We start from the raw sequence: 16,781 nt of genomic DNA, 5'->3' as shown, positions 1-16,781 counted from the left end.
TCTACTCCACAAGGAATGCTTGATTTTAATTATGCTCAGTGAAAATAATCCATATCACAGTGGGTGGTCGTAATACTTGTAAAATGGTATTAATTACTTCTTTTTATAGGCTATCAAAGAAATGCCTAAGAGGAAACGTGCTGTGCTGCAGTGAGAGGAACATACTGTATCACCCTGGAGCAGGCTGTCAAAACACATTTGCTCCACAGACCCAGCTTTAAAGTATATGTACTATTATAGTAAATATCTACCTGTGCAGGCTTTTGACTTGCCCAGAGCATATATCTGACAGACTCTATTCATCAGATATCAGCTTTGCTTGAAACAGCACACTTAGTGATGCAGGAACCAAGGATGACAGTAACCAGCAAAGCTCAATGTGTCAGTTACTTTTTAGTAAGTTACCTGAGTTATGTAATTGCATGTAGTTTTGCAAGTGGACACTAGATAGCAGGCTTAACCAGAATTGGTTTTGAAAGGCCTTGGAATTCCCTTCATCACATTTTTTTATATTTCCCTCGTTTTTTAAAATTAAATTATGTTTTCATTCATTTCTGTTTTCTCATTTCCAGGAGCAGAACGTTTTTTTTTTAAATTTGTGTGTCAAGTTTTTTGTTGTTGTTTGCTTTGATTAGAGCAGTCACAGCTGTGGCCAATGACTGAATATGACACAAAGAGTAGGTTGCAGTTAGCCTGTCCAACATGTGTTCAGTCAATGCCCTAAGTTGATTGACGATATAATACAATCAGCACTATGCTGTGTATGATAGTGTACATGTTAAGCGATGTAAATATGTGTTGCTTGTAATTTAGCAGAATATGAGGCAATATGAAACAATACTAAGAGTCTACTGCCATGCTAGCTGCTCGGTACGGCTGCAGCTCTTTGAGCTCAATGTTAATGTCAGCATGCTCACAGTGACATGCTGATGTTTAGTGGATAGCCTATAATGTGTACCATGTTCTTAGTTTAGGCTGGCATGCTGACATGGCACCAAATACAAAGTGTAGCTAAGGCTAACAGGAGTGTCATTAGTGCATTCAGTCATTAGTTTATTTGGTCAAAAAAGTTGTATATACCAGATGCAATCCATCCAATTGTATCTGAGGTATTTCATTCTGGACCAAAGCGGTGGACAGACCAACACCATCAGAACAACATTACCATACTGAAAGCCCCCACTTGGTTTGTGTTTGGGCTCCTGTGGGTTTTAAAAGGGCTTTTGGCAAAAAATCATCTTTTTTGAATTGCCTCATTCTGAATTGTGCTCCATCTGACTTAATGCCCCCTCTACATTAAATTTGATTGAAGCAGACCCTCGGCCGGAAAGGCTAATTTGCAGCAAACACAGTAATACAAATTGTGGTATTATATTATCCTCTAGGAATATAAAAGACCTTCAAGGTGAGTTTTATAACCCAATTTAGTTTCACTTTCATTTTACAAGAATTGATTCTCCAAAATTCTTTAGTGCTATACATCAAAGCTATTTTTTTTAATCAGAAGCATAGAGCTGTCATAGAGCAGTCAATGAGGTTACTTAGATAAATCAAAATAATTAAAACAAATCAATCTCTTTCATTCTCTCTCTGAAACTGGAGGAAGAGAGCATTATGATTATGAAGCCCAGTCTCTCTCCTTTTGTTTTTATTTTCATTTAAATGATGATACTAAAATATATCCTTTCACCCCTTTTATTGGATGATATACTTCCTGCAGCAATGTTAATGGATAAAGATAGGTCTAGTTAGAAACTTTATTTATCCAAAGGGAAATTTAGGAATAGAGCAAGAGAGATATATAGTATTCTGTTTACGACATTCACATTAAGAGCAGGGAGAAAACTTACTGAAACATTTACGATTTCTATAAGCTGGTTTTGGAGAAACATGTTTTCTTTCACAAATCCCACTCTGTCTCCTTTCTTGTCCTTTTCTTGTGTGACCTTCACAGTCTGAACAGTATGTACGTGTATGTAATGAATAACTACACTATTTACAAGCATCACGTGCTTGTAATAGTATCTAACCTGACAGACGGCTATCTCCAGTGAAGAATAAAGGATTTAAGTAGTCTATTTCACAGAAATGTGAGCCTTTTGCCCTGACAAATAAACTGAAGTTTGACTGTACAACACCAGGGTTCACTGTTGCTCCAGAGACGTCCAGCTTACTGTCAAATACAGAAGCTTCAGTCTCATGCATCTCAGATGTAAAGCAGCCACAGGCCCTCAGATCGGTGAGCAAATCACCAGTTCATGGTTTGAATTAAGATTTTTTTTCCCCACCACCTAGTAAATTTACAGTTATTTGCGGAGAACTGGTTTCAGTATTACAGTATGACTGCAGTTTTTTCCAATGCATTCAACTTAAAACAACTACCTTGCTGCTGTTGTTTATCTATTTTTGTGCATCCACCATTCTTTCAGGAATGGGGTTCCTGCAGATATCACAGGATCGATGGGTTTTGGGGGAAAAAACAAAATGGCTAGGTTAGTCCATGCAAGTGATCCCAGCGAATGACCTTGAAAGTAATTCAGATCTTTTCATTGAGTTTTCCTCCAGACGATTGGAGAAGGCTACATTATGCATGCAATCTATTATTAATAGTCTTGAGTCATGTTACGTTCAGACATGGGCCCTCAGAAAATATCTGAAAAGCCTGATCTCTATGGCAGACTTGTCCCTTATACATGGTCGTATAATAGCAGCTACTTGTACTGCATATTATGTGATGTATTATTTACTGCAGTTTTTGTCTTTTACATTGTACTTTTACATGATAGGATTTCTGCACTTACGCTGTTCCAAAGTTTTGAGAAACTTCCCTAAAGTAGACTATAGCACCAGCATTGTGCTCAGTGTTTACATCGCTTTTATGAATTATTAATAAGGCGTATCATGGGCTACATCAGTGACTTTTTATTGATCCTCTAAAGCGATCCAATTAAAACTCTTTGCTGCTTCATCCCGAGAGTCCATTGGCTGACAGCTGTTCTCGGGTCTCCACGGCCCCGCCTCCATCTGTCAGGCACTGCGCTGGTACGGCTCCGTGTGACTGTCGATGCACTGTAGTGAGATACTACTCCTTAACTTTATACGACAACCTTGGATGGACTTTTACTAAAAAACAGAATAATATTGGTAAGAATAGCTCGTGCAAGACGCGTGCGTATCTGAACTCCACCGTCTTGAATATTTTCCTCCACTTCCCCAAGCCCTCTTTTACAGTATGAAGTGCAGTTATGGCAAGGAGTAGCAAGTCAGTAACGAGGACCCTGGAGGATTTGACGCTAGACTCGGGTTATGGTGGAGCCGCTGACTCCTTCAGATCTTCCAGTGCGTCGCTGTGCTGCTCAGAGGCGCATGGGGGAAACTGGCATTTAACCGAATCCATGCACAGTCGACACAACAGTCTGGACACTGTTAACACGGTCCTGGTCGAAGACGTCGAGATCCTGGAGAGCACCGGGCAGTGCGCTAAACTACCCGAGCTTGAGGATGTGCCGTGGAGCCTCGGGGAAGTGGCGAGCGCGCTGAGCAGGGACGAGGAGATGACCCTGCCGCTTCCCCCGCAGGACGTCCTGCTCAGGCTCTCGGTGCTGGTCAGCCGGGTCCTGGTAAGGGTCGCAAAGGAGTCGCAGCGCCTGAGTTTGCGCTACGCCAAATGCACCAAATATGAGATCCAAAGTGCCATAAAGGTCGTCCTGTCGTGGAGCGTCTCGACGAGCTGCATCAGCGCGGCCCTGAGTGCCTTGTCCCTGTACAACATGAGCACGGAGGAGGACAAGTTCAGCCGCGGTAAGTCGGTGCGCTGCGGACTCATCTTCAACGTGGGGAAGTTCTTCAGGTGGATGGTCGACAGCAGGGTCGCGGTCAGGATCCACGAGCACGCGGCGATCTACCTGGCTGCGTGCATGGAGAGCCTCTTCCGCGAGGTGTACGCGCGTGTGCTGCGCAGCGCGCTGCTGGAGCGGGATAACGGAATCCCCAAGTTCACTGTGGAGACCCTGGAGCAGGCCGTCAACACTGACGCAGAGATATGGGGGTCTCTTCAAGTTTGGCAACACTTGATATGTGGGAAGAATGCAAGCGGTGAGTTGTTAATACTGTAAGTCCATGGGTCCACTCCTACCACACACCGTTGTATGCTTATGTCACTTGTAGATTTCCCCCTCTTATCTCTCACAGTGGATATTTACATCATAATAACATGCAGAGGCTTCTTCATTGGATTTACTCCAAACATCTATCTATTAATGTAACAGGGTGATACTGATCCAGGATTTTAAAAAAAGGACCTCTCTTAGAATTCGCTTGCTGCCAGATCTCTGATATGAAAAGGTTATGCCACAATCTCTCAGTCTCTCTCTTGTCGAGGAACTGTGAACTTTAACTCTGACACATCAGTGAAAGAGCATTTCTGCAGCTGAAATGGTGCTTCCTGTTCTCAGAGTGAGCTGCAAAAGCTGCAGGCAGGTGATGACTGACTGAGTAGATCAGGGTGGGAGAGAGTGGTCCTCTTAAGGCCAGCTCGCCTCCTCTGTCTTCAGTGCAGTGTTACATTGCAGACGCTATTTTATTATATCCTTCTTCTACTGTATGTGGCTATTTTGTTAATGCACGAAATCAAGAAGCAGACCCTGACATCCCCGGGCTTAATACCTCACTTTGAGAGCTTTCAGTGAAAGGGGCTCTCACTGTTGGTTTTCACAATAATGCCCTGCAGAGGTGAGTTCTATCCCTTTCACCCACAGAGGAAGGGGGTCTTTCATTCCTGTGTACATCTGCTTATTTCTGGTACACACAATGCCTCACCGGTAGTTTTCGCGTCAGCTTTCCAAGTGTTTAGAAATACTCATTGGTGTGTGCTTTGAAAGTAAGTGTGATTGTACTCAGACTTGTCTGCCGCTCAAACAGCAATACATCACAAACCACTCTATACACATGCTTGCCCGTTTTGATGAATGTTGTAAAAATGCTGCTGTGGCTCCTCTTGCAACAGGTTTACGTAATGAAAGGCCTTGGGGGACCTATGTGCTATCATGCATTATGCAGAGTGATGTGAATAAAACTGAGTTATAGAGTGAGGGAGAGAAAGAGAGAAAGAGAGGCGCACACAGAGAGAGAAACTTAGGGAGACTCTGTGACCGTATTGATGAATCACCAACAGAAGCCTGGCATCATGAGCAGCACTTTTATTTCACTCTACCTCTTTCTTTTAAAGGTACAGTGAAACATTTTTGTCAAACATGCTCGTCAGCTTGTTCATCCTTTCTATGTCTGTTTGCATACAACAGTACATGATTGTAAGGCTTCAGCTGCACAGTCAGAATCAGACTTGCATAAATGTGCATTCATTGTGATGACAACATACAGCAGTGTCATTATATTACTGTATACCGTGACACATACAGTTCAGACTGCAATATAACTTCAGAGTTTAAAGTATGAGCACGTACTGTACATTATCGAATGTCAATATTCAGTCAATCTGCATACTCAGGCCACTTGGCATGCAGCAAGGCACCAGCTGTAGAAGAGCTGTGTGGTGTTCAGAGGTGCATTAGACCGGTGAATAGGACGAACTGCAAAAGAAAAAAACTTCTGGAGCATGTGGAATATTGATGTAATGCCCAAGGCTAGAAAAGTATTGTGTAGATCACAAGGTAGTAATTACTAGCCTGGAAATTGACTTGACATTCTATATTTTTATAATAACAATACATCAAATGACCATGTGTACTGTGAAAGGAGAAGTATAGTGTCATTTAACTCATTGTTTTGGCTTTTCTGCACAATGTTCATCATCAGTCTTCACCGGCTGGTGAACGCAGTGGAACATGTAACAGTTAAAAAGACAAATATTTTCCTCAAGGAGTTGGTGGAGACCTAAACAGAGCTGAAAGGAGAGAGAATATTGGACTATTAATCGCCAGGTGGCCAGAAACATGAATGTTAATGTTCTATTCTGTTGAATGTAAAAATAGGCAATTTTATGCAAATGCCGGCCTTAGACATATCAACTTAAAAGACAATAATATGTTAGTGTGTGCTGCCCAAAGTGGCAAAAAAATAAACAGTTAATGTAGCTTTTAGTCTCATACTGTTCAACAGATACATACAGTATTTTGGCCGATTTCAAGATTCCTGCATATAGTGTGTGTGCTGTGTCTGATATATTTCCCTCATCGACTAATGGTTTACAGACAGGGGGTGTGTGCGTCTGTTGGGTCATCAGAGGAAGACCGTTTGAGTTCATATAGGAAGTTCCATATAGTGAAAGATTGTCATCCCATTTCTCATTGTGACACTGCAGGACCTCTAAACCTCAGAACACCCTCTGTCTGCAGTGACAGATAAGGCAGAGGCACCAGTCAATCCGAGGGTGCGTTGTCCTTAACCAAGCCACTGCCTGCCAAATTGAACCTCCATATCGCTCCATCAATTCTCTCAGTCTCTTTCTACCAAGTGGGAGCAATTGAGGTGATTTTTCCATATTATGCTAACGCTGGTCAGGAGGCCTTTATGAATATCTTTATTACATCTCTTCCACCAAAGCTGATTTCCTTTTTGTGCTGTCACAAAGCAAATAATGTAGTTACTTTGTTGGGTGTCGTCTATTCCTTTATTAACTTTTCAGCTTCAATCATCTGGTAGAATAGATATCCGCACACTTAAATCTATGCAGAGAACACTTTATTTATAGCTTTCGGTCTGAAGGACCTTCATCAGAGCATACATGGTTCAGAGGAAATGGCAGGTGTAGAAACAAACATATCACATCCCAATCACTGTATGCAGTACACCTGTGCACACCCTGGTGGTAGAGGCTCCTGGAAGCCTGGAAACAGAGGAAAACTGCTAGCCTGGCTCTGTCTAAAGTAAAATATGCCTACCAGTAACTCTAAATCTCACTAATTAACACCCTATATCTTTATGTGTTTAAAACGTACAAAAGACAAAGTATAAAAACGACACTTTGCTGTGTTCTGTGCCTGATAGTCTCTTGTAGAAGCAGAGGGATTTCTGGCACAACCTGATCATTTCTAAGCCAGTAGCCATAACTTCCCCAGGTCTCCACTTGCTGCCTGGCAACAGCATGGTGACAACAAGACTTCAGGAAATTACTGCTTCTAGCCGACAAATAGTCTGCTAAGCTAACAGGCTACTGGCTGCAGCCATACATTTACAGAATGGAGATTTGTATCAATCTTCTCATCTAACTCTTGATGTTTCAGTAATTGATAGTAATTAATAGGCCTTAACTATAATTACCGTATTCTATAATGTCTGTTATACACCTACTGCACCTCACAGCTCTGCATTAGCACATCTAGCGTATGGCAGGCCTCCGACACACAAGCCTAACACACACACACATACTAACTCGCACACATACAGCAAGATGTCAAGGGCTCCTCTAGACATTTCTGAGTCAGTGTTATTTGCAAGTGGGTGTTGGGTTTCCCTTTTTTGGCTGTGGTATCCTGTCAGAACAGGAAACTGCTCTATATGGTGGGATATTTCTTACGGCACCCACTAGACCCAGGAACACAGGGATTCTTTGATTTTCTTAACGATGTGTGCATGTCACAGTGAATGTCTAGGGGAACATGATATCCAGTGCTCGGGGATCTGTACCACCCTGAGGACGATGTTCTAATCACGCTTTAGGTGTGAGATGACTTTCAAGTCTGGGCAGAGCTTGTTTGATTCAAATATTGAAAGGAAAGTTTCGTCCTAAAGTCATTTAAAACGTGTGTAGGTAATGTAGCTTGTAATTCCTGGCTCGTTTTGTGTCGTTTTGGTGTTGGTCAGGTGGCCAAACATGCATGACTTGATGTTGAAATGATTCCATTGCAGATACAGCTGACTTGGCAAGCAGCAAGCTAAACTATCATTTAGCCCAGTGTTCAATTTGTGGAACTCTGTAGTATGTAGCTTGGTGGGTCAACATAACATATTTCAAGCTGCTGTAATCACTATTTTTCTCATCGGTAAATTGATGTGTAATGTAAACATTTTTCTCTCTCTGTTTTGGTTTTATGGCCTACAACTTAACTGTTTTGGTTTAGTCTCAATGTTCTCATCAGTGTCGAGTCCAGCATCAGTTAGCTATTTTCAGAAAGAATTCTCTGATAAACCCACTGTACACTACCTGCCCAACACCGAAAGGCAGAAAGACAAAGTTAGCGACTAGCTGGGGAACATAGTGTAGCATTTAGCAGCTTAACAGCCAGATATTGAGCTTTGGACTTGGTGGAGGCCAAAGTAAAGCTAAAAGGAGGGCAAATATTTAATTTTTAATATTATGACTCAAAATAAATGTGAATGTTGCTCCGTGTCTGCAGGGTGGGTGAAAAGGCAACTATTTGCTGACACGTTTGCCATAACAACTTTATAAATGAATACCTTACTGTTATGTTTACACCTGGATCCACTGCCCCAAAGCCACCCAAACAAATTTATTAACCATGGTCGAAATGTTTTTGTGTTCATGTAATTTAAGATTTAATGCGCTTCTACTGTATATAAAATCTTGTCTAATGATTTTTTTAGTTGTGGGAACCTGTGATTGAAACTGGCAAAAGCAAAAGCTTTCTTGTCAGTATTCTTGCACCTGTCTAAACACATGGTGAAAGAGGCACGGGTTGCTTTGTAGACTTAACATTTTGCAGTGACATTCAACAATCATTCAGAGGGCAATCCATCATAGAGCTGTCAGATATACTTCTCTACCAATGGCAGCCCTGGTAGAAATTCAATTTAGCCACAACTTGCATCTTTGTGGAGCTGTTGCCAGTAGCATGTGAAATATAATCCTGTTGAAGGGTAATTTGAGGTAATTTGAACAACTGGGCATCCTGCTCTGTGGCATTGTTTTCACCTCACTCTTCCTTTCTTTGCCTGAAAAAACACACAGTCCGTCCAGCACAAAGAACACACATCTCTGAGACTTGTCAAAAGACACTCTGGGAAATGTGGAAAATCAACAACTGAACATGCAAATTCTGAGAAGTGGGTGTACACCCCTGGAAACCATTGGAACGTTACAGTGTGAAGTGTGTCACCAAAAGTGTGATTTTCCTTTTAAAGCTGTATGTTCTAACAGCAGAATATGACCCCACACTAAGCATTAAACCTAGACCTCACTTTTGAGTCAAACGTGTGTGAAAACCACAACGACTGAGGCACTTGTTGAGGTTATGATGTAGTATTAGAACTGTGACATTTTGTAGGTCTTCTACTGGGTACCTTTGGGCTGTTTTAGTTTAGCGCTTCACGGGGGTGAGGGAGTCCAGGTCTCGTTCCATTCACAGGTCTTTTGTTCGGTATCCAATGGTCGGCGTTGCACTGTGAGGTCGGTGCCTGGTGCACACATGCTGTGGGGAAGGCAGGCAGACAGGAATGACTGTGGTCTGCAGCTGTACCACTCTGTACCGGTGGAGACCAGTCCCGATTATGTCTGGGGGTGAGATAGAACATATCTGTGCTAGGGAAACCCTTACACAGCAGCATACACTTTGGCATATAAGGCAGCAACATAGACACACTCATGCACACAGAGAGGGACACACACACACACACACACACACACACACACACACACACACACACACACACACACACACACACAGGAGCAGATCTGGTATTAATTGAAAAGAGTTTTGGAGGGAAATGAGGAATGCTGATATGACATGGAGTCTGGTACAGTGAGGGTGAGCTCCAGCCAAGCTTTCTTCAGTTGATTAAGAGGAGACAGGCGATAGAATACAGTTAATTCTGCACCCTTCTGGCAACACCTGCGATAGATCAAGTGTCTGTTTTTTCTTTTCTTCAGTTAACATCCTTTTTTTCTCATGCACTCCTGAGGATGAATTGCAAGTTTTAGTTGCACAATGTCACTCATTGCTCTGTGTGTTGCATGCAGCTGGTGGACTGGCATTAGGTCCAGTATGAAACAGCCACTTTATAAATGTGACTGCTGTCATTGTAGACAATAAACACCAACACGAAAAAGAAATTGTATCCTTCAGGATCCTTTCAGTGGTTATTCAATATGCAGACTGGATGGAATGGTGCCATGTTTTAACAGAATATGGAAATCAGTGACAATGTAATCAATATTTACGGATATCTCTTCAGCGTAAAAAACCACAGCACCCTTCTGTCATTTTAGAAAAACACTGCTGGAGCTGCTGCAGCATGGACTCATTTTGTAGATTTTTGTAATTTTTATGCATGACCTTTTACACTGAAATGACATTTACTAAATTTTAACACTGTCAGTGTCACTGAAAGTGTGCTTTTAAACAACTTTTTACATTCCCATTTACTGTCAGAGAAAAAGATTCAATATTTGTATCTCCAGGTAAGATTATTGAGTGAGCTTCAGCTGCTTTATTTCTGTTTATTTCCCCGCTGGACTAAATCCTCTGGGATGACTTGAGTTTTTCCAATGTATAGGTAGCAAATTCTGTGTTAGCTCACAGACAATGAAAATATATCACCGCTAGACCAAAATAATTTGACAATTACTTTGCACTATGGAGCCAAATCCAGTGAAGCCGTGGCTAAGAATGAATTGTTCATGATGTCGACTTTGAAAGGAAAAAGCAGAGGGAGAGAAGGAAGCACAGATGGCAAGGATCAAAACAAGAAAATCCATAAGAGAAGCTGTTGGTGACAGATGAGACCCAGTCGAGCAATGCCTTCTTCCTATTATAGCAGGAAGACGACTCTGCAAACAAGTACCAGCAAGTGGATTAGTTAGGTGAAGCATCAGTATCTACTGTGCTGTTTTTTTGCAGCCCCAAATTCCTATTGTTGTGTAGAGGGAAATTATCCTTTTTAAATAACAGCCAGTCTGCCTTGACGTTATGAAGAAGATACGGGTAAACACGCTTTTAACTTCCCCCTTTGATGTGAGCTGAACAAAAGTCAAAGACATCGTCTCGCCCCATTAGAAAAGTGATATGTCTGATAGAGGAAGCGACATGTCACGACACGTCGAGATACTTCTGGATTCACCGTTGGCGAACTGTGAACCAAATTCCAAAATATTTACATAACACACTCATAAACACACATACAACACAGGGCTTCAATCAGCTTATATTGGATAAATGGGAACAACAGGGTTTTTTAGCAAATGCACAATGCCGTCTCGTGGCGGGGCCAGCACCGGTCACAAGAGGCACTATGCTGATCCAGTTATGCCCATCATCTCGCCTGCTGTTTAATCACAGTAACACAAATGTGACAGTTAGAGGACCTGCCAGCAGCAACATAGCTGTGAAGTTCATTACTTGGGAGAAAACCACCTTCAGTCACCGCTAGCCTCCTCTGGGTGTGTGGTGATTCTCGTCTGATAGTAGTGTCACATCGGGGCATAATTTCCCTAAATCAAGGAGCAGTCCAGCACCACACAGAGCCAGTCAGTCAGTCGGTGAATCAGTGTGAAGAGGAGCTCTTATCTGCCCGGAGCACCAATTGAGACGTATTTGAGAACAGCTTAGATGAGTTGTTTGAGTTGGATGAAGAGCTCCGTCTTTCCCCTCATTTAGTTGTTTCTGCTTCCGCATCTCACACAATGTGGCTCTCTGATTGTCAGAGTTGAAAATAATGTTGAGTGGATTCAGTTAACCTTTTGGACCCTAGACCGATTTTTAGGAGTAGTTTGATATTTTGGGTTTGGATGAGAGGATTAAGGCCACTCTCATGTTTGTGTGTTAAATATAAAGCTACAGCCAAGACACAGGAAACGTGCTAATTTGACAGACTTACAAGAGAGTGGAATTGATCCTCTCATCTTACTCTTGGCAAAAAAGATAATTTGCGTATTTCCCAAGATGTCAAACTATTCCTTTAAAGATCCGCATAGTTTGTCACTGAATCCTTGACTTTCCTAAACCTTTGACAGAAGATTTGTCAAGGTGAGGAAAATCTGCTCCTATAGACCCTCTGAGCTGCCAACGTTCAAGTCTCCTGCAGTCAAGTTAATCCATGGCTGTAGTATAGTAAGCCACGGGGTTGTGAACGTGTCTGGGATTTCTGAGGTGATCGTGGGGAGCTGAGCTTCTATTATTTCAGTCTTTCACAGACCCTTCTATTCGTGTTTCCTCTGCACATGACAAATACACAGCCATCAGCTGTATAAACAGCGAGTAGATAGTGACAGAAATAAACACATTCTCCTTCAGTGTTACCATGGGGAAAAAACACATACTTTCACATGCATGCCATAAAGTAATTTATGGCATGCATAAATGGTCCAGTGAATGTAGTGCAGTCTAAGCACATAAATGTAGATATACTAAGGCCGGGTCAAACTGTGGAGTCTTTGCGTGGGGGGCGGTAGGATTGGACAAATTTAAATTATATATATATATATACACATATATATATATATATATATATATATATATATATATACATATATATATACATACATATATATATATATATATATGTATATATATATATGTATGTACATATATATACATATATATGTATATATATATGTATATATATATATATATATGTATATATATATATATATATAAATACAGTATATATAAATCAGTAATGTAATCAGTATATGTAATCATTACATAAATAATACATATACAGTATACAGTATATGTAAATCAATAACTGATTTCACAGAATGCCTTTCAGCAATCCCCTGGATGTGCCTGTACTTGTTTTATTAATTTGCAGGTGGAGGGATAAGGTTGTGAAGGTGATAACTAAGAGGGCAAGTTTTTCTAGCTGAGAAACACTCAAGAGTTGCACCTCTTCCTTAGAGCTGGTCTTGTGGGTGCAATGCATTCTGGTCTGTCGAGGTGTCTGTGGGTAAAGAAATGAGCATACACAATGGACAGAGCTTTAGAAGTACTGTTGTCAGTGTATTGGAAGTCCAAATAGGCAAATTATGAAAAAAATAGTTTTCTGTAGGAAATAGTGCTTAACAATGAATGTCCATAAATAATTGTGAAAAGTGCCATTATATTTATTGTTAACAGCTGTGTAGGTGCTTTTATTGGCCTGAAATGCATCCAAATAAAAAAAATACTGGAATCCGGCTAAGCACTGTGCACAATGCACATACTGGAACTTAGTAGCATTCTAGGAGGCGTTGAAGCTGCTGATGCACTACTGATTCTGTTCCAACGGACCTGTATCCCATTACCTCCCATGAGAGCTCAGAGCACTGACCTTCGGACTATGTGTGTGTTATTGCATATATACTGTATGCATGTTTGAGAAGTGAATACGCCATTACATTTTTCTATTTCCAGTGTGCAATTGCCTCAATAAGAGCTTGTGATTGAAGAATTGAGCCATACTAATCAAGATGTGAATAAATGAATGCATACTATTTGTCTATCCTCGCTCCCTCTCTGTCTTTGCCCTCCTGCCTCGTTTCTGCTGCTCTTGTCTCTTTCTCTCTTCCTTGCTTCTTAATTTTCTCCTCTCAGTTTCAGCCCAGCTTTTTCACTCAGTTCAGATAAAATGAGTCCACATTGTGCCACAGCCTTGATGGAGAATATGTGTCGACTTGAGGTAACCTTGTCCCGTCCTACATGTCTCACAGTGCTCTAATAGTTCTGTCAATCCAGGCATGGAAGGCCCCACTGGGGAGCCTCAGCCGAGCTCGCTCTGCAGACAGACACATGTGTCTGACCCATGACAGATCTCCTCCAGATCGAACTATAATCTGTAACCGTATTTTGTACTGTGGAGTGGGCGGGGCAGTGTGTGGGTGATGTGAGAGAAAGTCAATGAGAAAGGTGTCAGTCAACAAGACTGTGCTTGAGTATCAATCAACATGTTTACTTTAGGTCCACACATCCAGTGTCAAACAGCCTTTACTCAAACTCTTTACTCAAACAGCTCAACGTTGGACATCTTCTCAATCCTTCACTCCAACTGAGTGAGTTTGCTCAACCCCCAGCTGAACTAGCGGCATATGGTACAGATTACCACAGGAGAAGGTATATGTCTATTTTGTTCATGACATTTCTTATTACTAACATATGCTGGTTCCTGCTTTACTCCCATTTCGTTCTTCAAGTGGACCAGAGACTGGCAGAACAACAACCGTACTGTGAAAAGACAGATGGAAGCAGCGACTATAACTTCTGCCCTAAAAAATATTCAGACATTTCACTGTATATTTTGTTATGGCAATCATAGCAGGGTATGGTACCTTAAACCTAAAAGATAAATGTTTCCTTGCTATAATGTAATTTAGAGCATATTGTATTTGTCACTCCTCTATGGAGGACTGTTTTTTATTTGGCACATATGCTCTGCAAAACTCACTCTGTCCCATTTTCAATGTTGGGATTTAAGTCTTCAAAGAAGATCATTTAACTAATGACACACAGATCTTTCCCAAATATTTCTGACCATGGGATTTAGAGAAAGACTGAGAAAAAAAAAGTGGAAAAAGTTTTTGAAACTTACCTTGTAGAATCTTTGGCAAGTGTCACTGTAGTTCAAATTATCTGTATCGGCTAATTCTTAGCGAAGTAGAAGAATTCAATGTAGGGTTTGCTATTGCCAGTCTCTGGTAATCCTGTACTGTGAGGACTGGACCCCTGAATGAGTTATTGATTAGATGTTTCTAGTAACTTGCTGCCCAATACTGGTCAGAGGGTGGTAATTGTTGGTACCAGTAATGAGATGCCAGAGGTAGCTGATGTTAAAGCAAGACTCATTGCTAAAGGCATTTTGAGGCTGTGCTTAGGGCACATTTCCACCAGATCCGGCGATGGAGGGTGTCTCAGCGCTTTCTACTCATTTCCTATGGAGAGCAGGAGAAGCAGTCGCACAGTGCATGGTGGGACTGTTTCAGCTAGTTTGGACTGGAGGTTGCGCTGCATCTTGGACCAAGCTGTCAAAATACGCAATGTAGTTCTATTGAATTAATACAAATTTAGCTTGGACTGTGGCACTAGTTGAAAGGTCAGGGAAGACCAAATATATCAGGATTCATTCTGAGAGCATCCAAAAATTGTTATCGCCTTAAAAATGTCAATCTCATGGTGCTGTAGGTTAATCAGGGCATCACCAAAGTGATTAGAATACATCCTCTGGGCACCATGGATATCTGTACCAATGTTTTTGTCCATCTATGTCGTAAATGTTGAGATATTTGACAGAATAAGTGACTTTGACCTGCTGGTGTATCCGCTTTGGTTTTTGGAATTTGAATATCTGATACAAGATTCATGGAAACCAATCCAATAAGGGTCTAAATATTTCATGCTGAACCACAAACTTGATTGTGGCGCGAGAGGAAAAGGCAGGGATTCACACAATTCAGTAGGATTCATCTTCTGGGGACCATGAATGTTTGATTGCCATCAATCAATTAGATGTTGAGATATTACAAACAATACCAAACTTGTGGACAGAACCGACTGACAGACATTGCCATCCCTAGAGCCATGCTGCTAGCTAAAAATGCATGTTTCAAAACATAAAAAAAGGCTTAAGAACAGCATTCAGTATGTTCTCAGGTCGAATTAATACATGCAGTGCATTTTAGTGAGAAACAGTGACACTCAAAAGCTATGCTTGTTTACAATGAATTCTCAAATGGGTGTTTTTAATAACCAAAGCTAATTTCTGGGAAACACCCACACAACTGCTATAGTACAATAGTGATCAAAGGCCACTCAGAAAGACTCATGTCATGACTGTTATTTTAATTCAGGCACTCTCTCTTTGGACTGACTGAAGTTCAGAGTCCTCTGACTCACAGGATGGAGTGGAGTTGAGTGGATGACACACTGCTGGTGCCATAGGTGTGTCTGTCAGTTTTATACCTGGCATGATGTTGCATCAGTTTGGTCACACATCTCTTATCTACAAAGTCTCACTCACAGCTGGAAGTCTGTTGTGTAAAGGACACAGAGAACACTGGGAGGATGAGTTACAGGATGCTGGGAGGAAGCGCTGTTCACTTTCAGATAATCTCCAAACCCACTGAAAAATGCATGAAGCAAGGAATTTTTTATGCATTGCATGAATATTGTTTATTCACTTCAATTCAATATTTTGAGGTACTGCTGTTTAGTTTCTCCCGATAAAAGGAATTGATTTGATTCCTGTTTTTTCCTGGGAAAGATCCAGAGTCTAGATTAAAACAGTTAACTAAATTCTCCCACCCCCTGCTGGATGAGGAGACAAAGTGCTGTGTGCTTAATAACTGAATACGATTTAAAAGATCAGACCTTAAGCTCTGGGGTGGAGATTCATACACCAGTTGCACCATCCTTTTCTTCCAGTGTCCCAGTATAATCATTAACCTTCTGTACCGAGTACCACGAGAGAATGGTGGAATGAATCGCACCGATACACAAAGTCCCACCTCTGAAAATGTCAAATTCAGGCTCATTCTTCAAACAGGATATAGATTATTGATCATCTCCAGGCGACGATGAGTGATTGCTATTGTAACCTTTTGCACACCTGCAGAACCTACATAGTAAATGAAATGATAAATACAACCTCTGCTGACCTCCCACAGGGACCCGCAGTGTGTTTTGTGTGAGTGTGTGCGGCGTGCAATCACACAGATGGAGTTATTGAGAGATAGAAGGGGAGAGAAGAGAAGCAGATGGAAGGCAGGATATAAAAACAAGGGTGGAAACAATGGGACTGAGAGGCTGAAAACAAGAGACTGCACATTTTGTTTCTATGTAAGTGTGTGTGACAGATGAGAGAGCTGAGATCTGAAGTGAACTATTAGTGTTGCCTCG

The 16,781-nt window shown here is 41.4% G+C and overlaps 1 protein-coding gene across 2 annotated transcripts in view; it reads left to right on the top strand.

The window, feature by feature from the left end:
* Positions 1–3,005: 3,005 nt before the first annotated feature.
* Positions 3,006–16,781, top strand: part of btbd11b (BTB (POZ) domain containing 11b) — a 66,969-nt gene continuing 53,193 nt past the window's right edge. For both annotated transcript variants that reach the window (XM_068723467.1, XM_068723466.1), the window contains exon 1: positions 3,006–4,095. In XM_068723467.1, coding sequence (XP_068579568.1) covers positions 3,246–4,095 — 850 coding nt within the window. In that variant the 5' untranslated portion in view covers positions 3,006–3,245. The remainder of the gene's footprint in view (positions 4,096–16,781) is intronic.

The sequence above is a fragment of the Cebidichthys violaceus genome, unplaced genomic scaffold, assembly GCF_023349555.1.
Source record: "Cebidichthys violaceus isolate CVI_PGR_0920_01 unplaced genomic scaffold, fCebVio1.0.p SCAF_3, whole genome shotgun sequence".
NCBI lineage: Eukaryota > Metazoa > Chordata > Actinopteri > Perciformes > Stichaeidae > Cebidichthys > Cebidichthys violaceus.
This window is presented reverse-complemented; position numbering and strand designations above follow the sequence as displayed.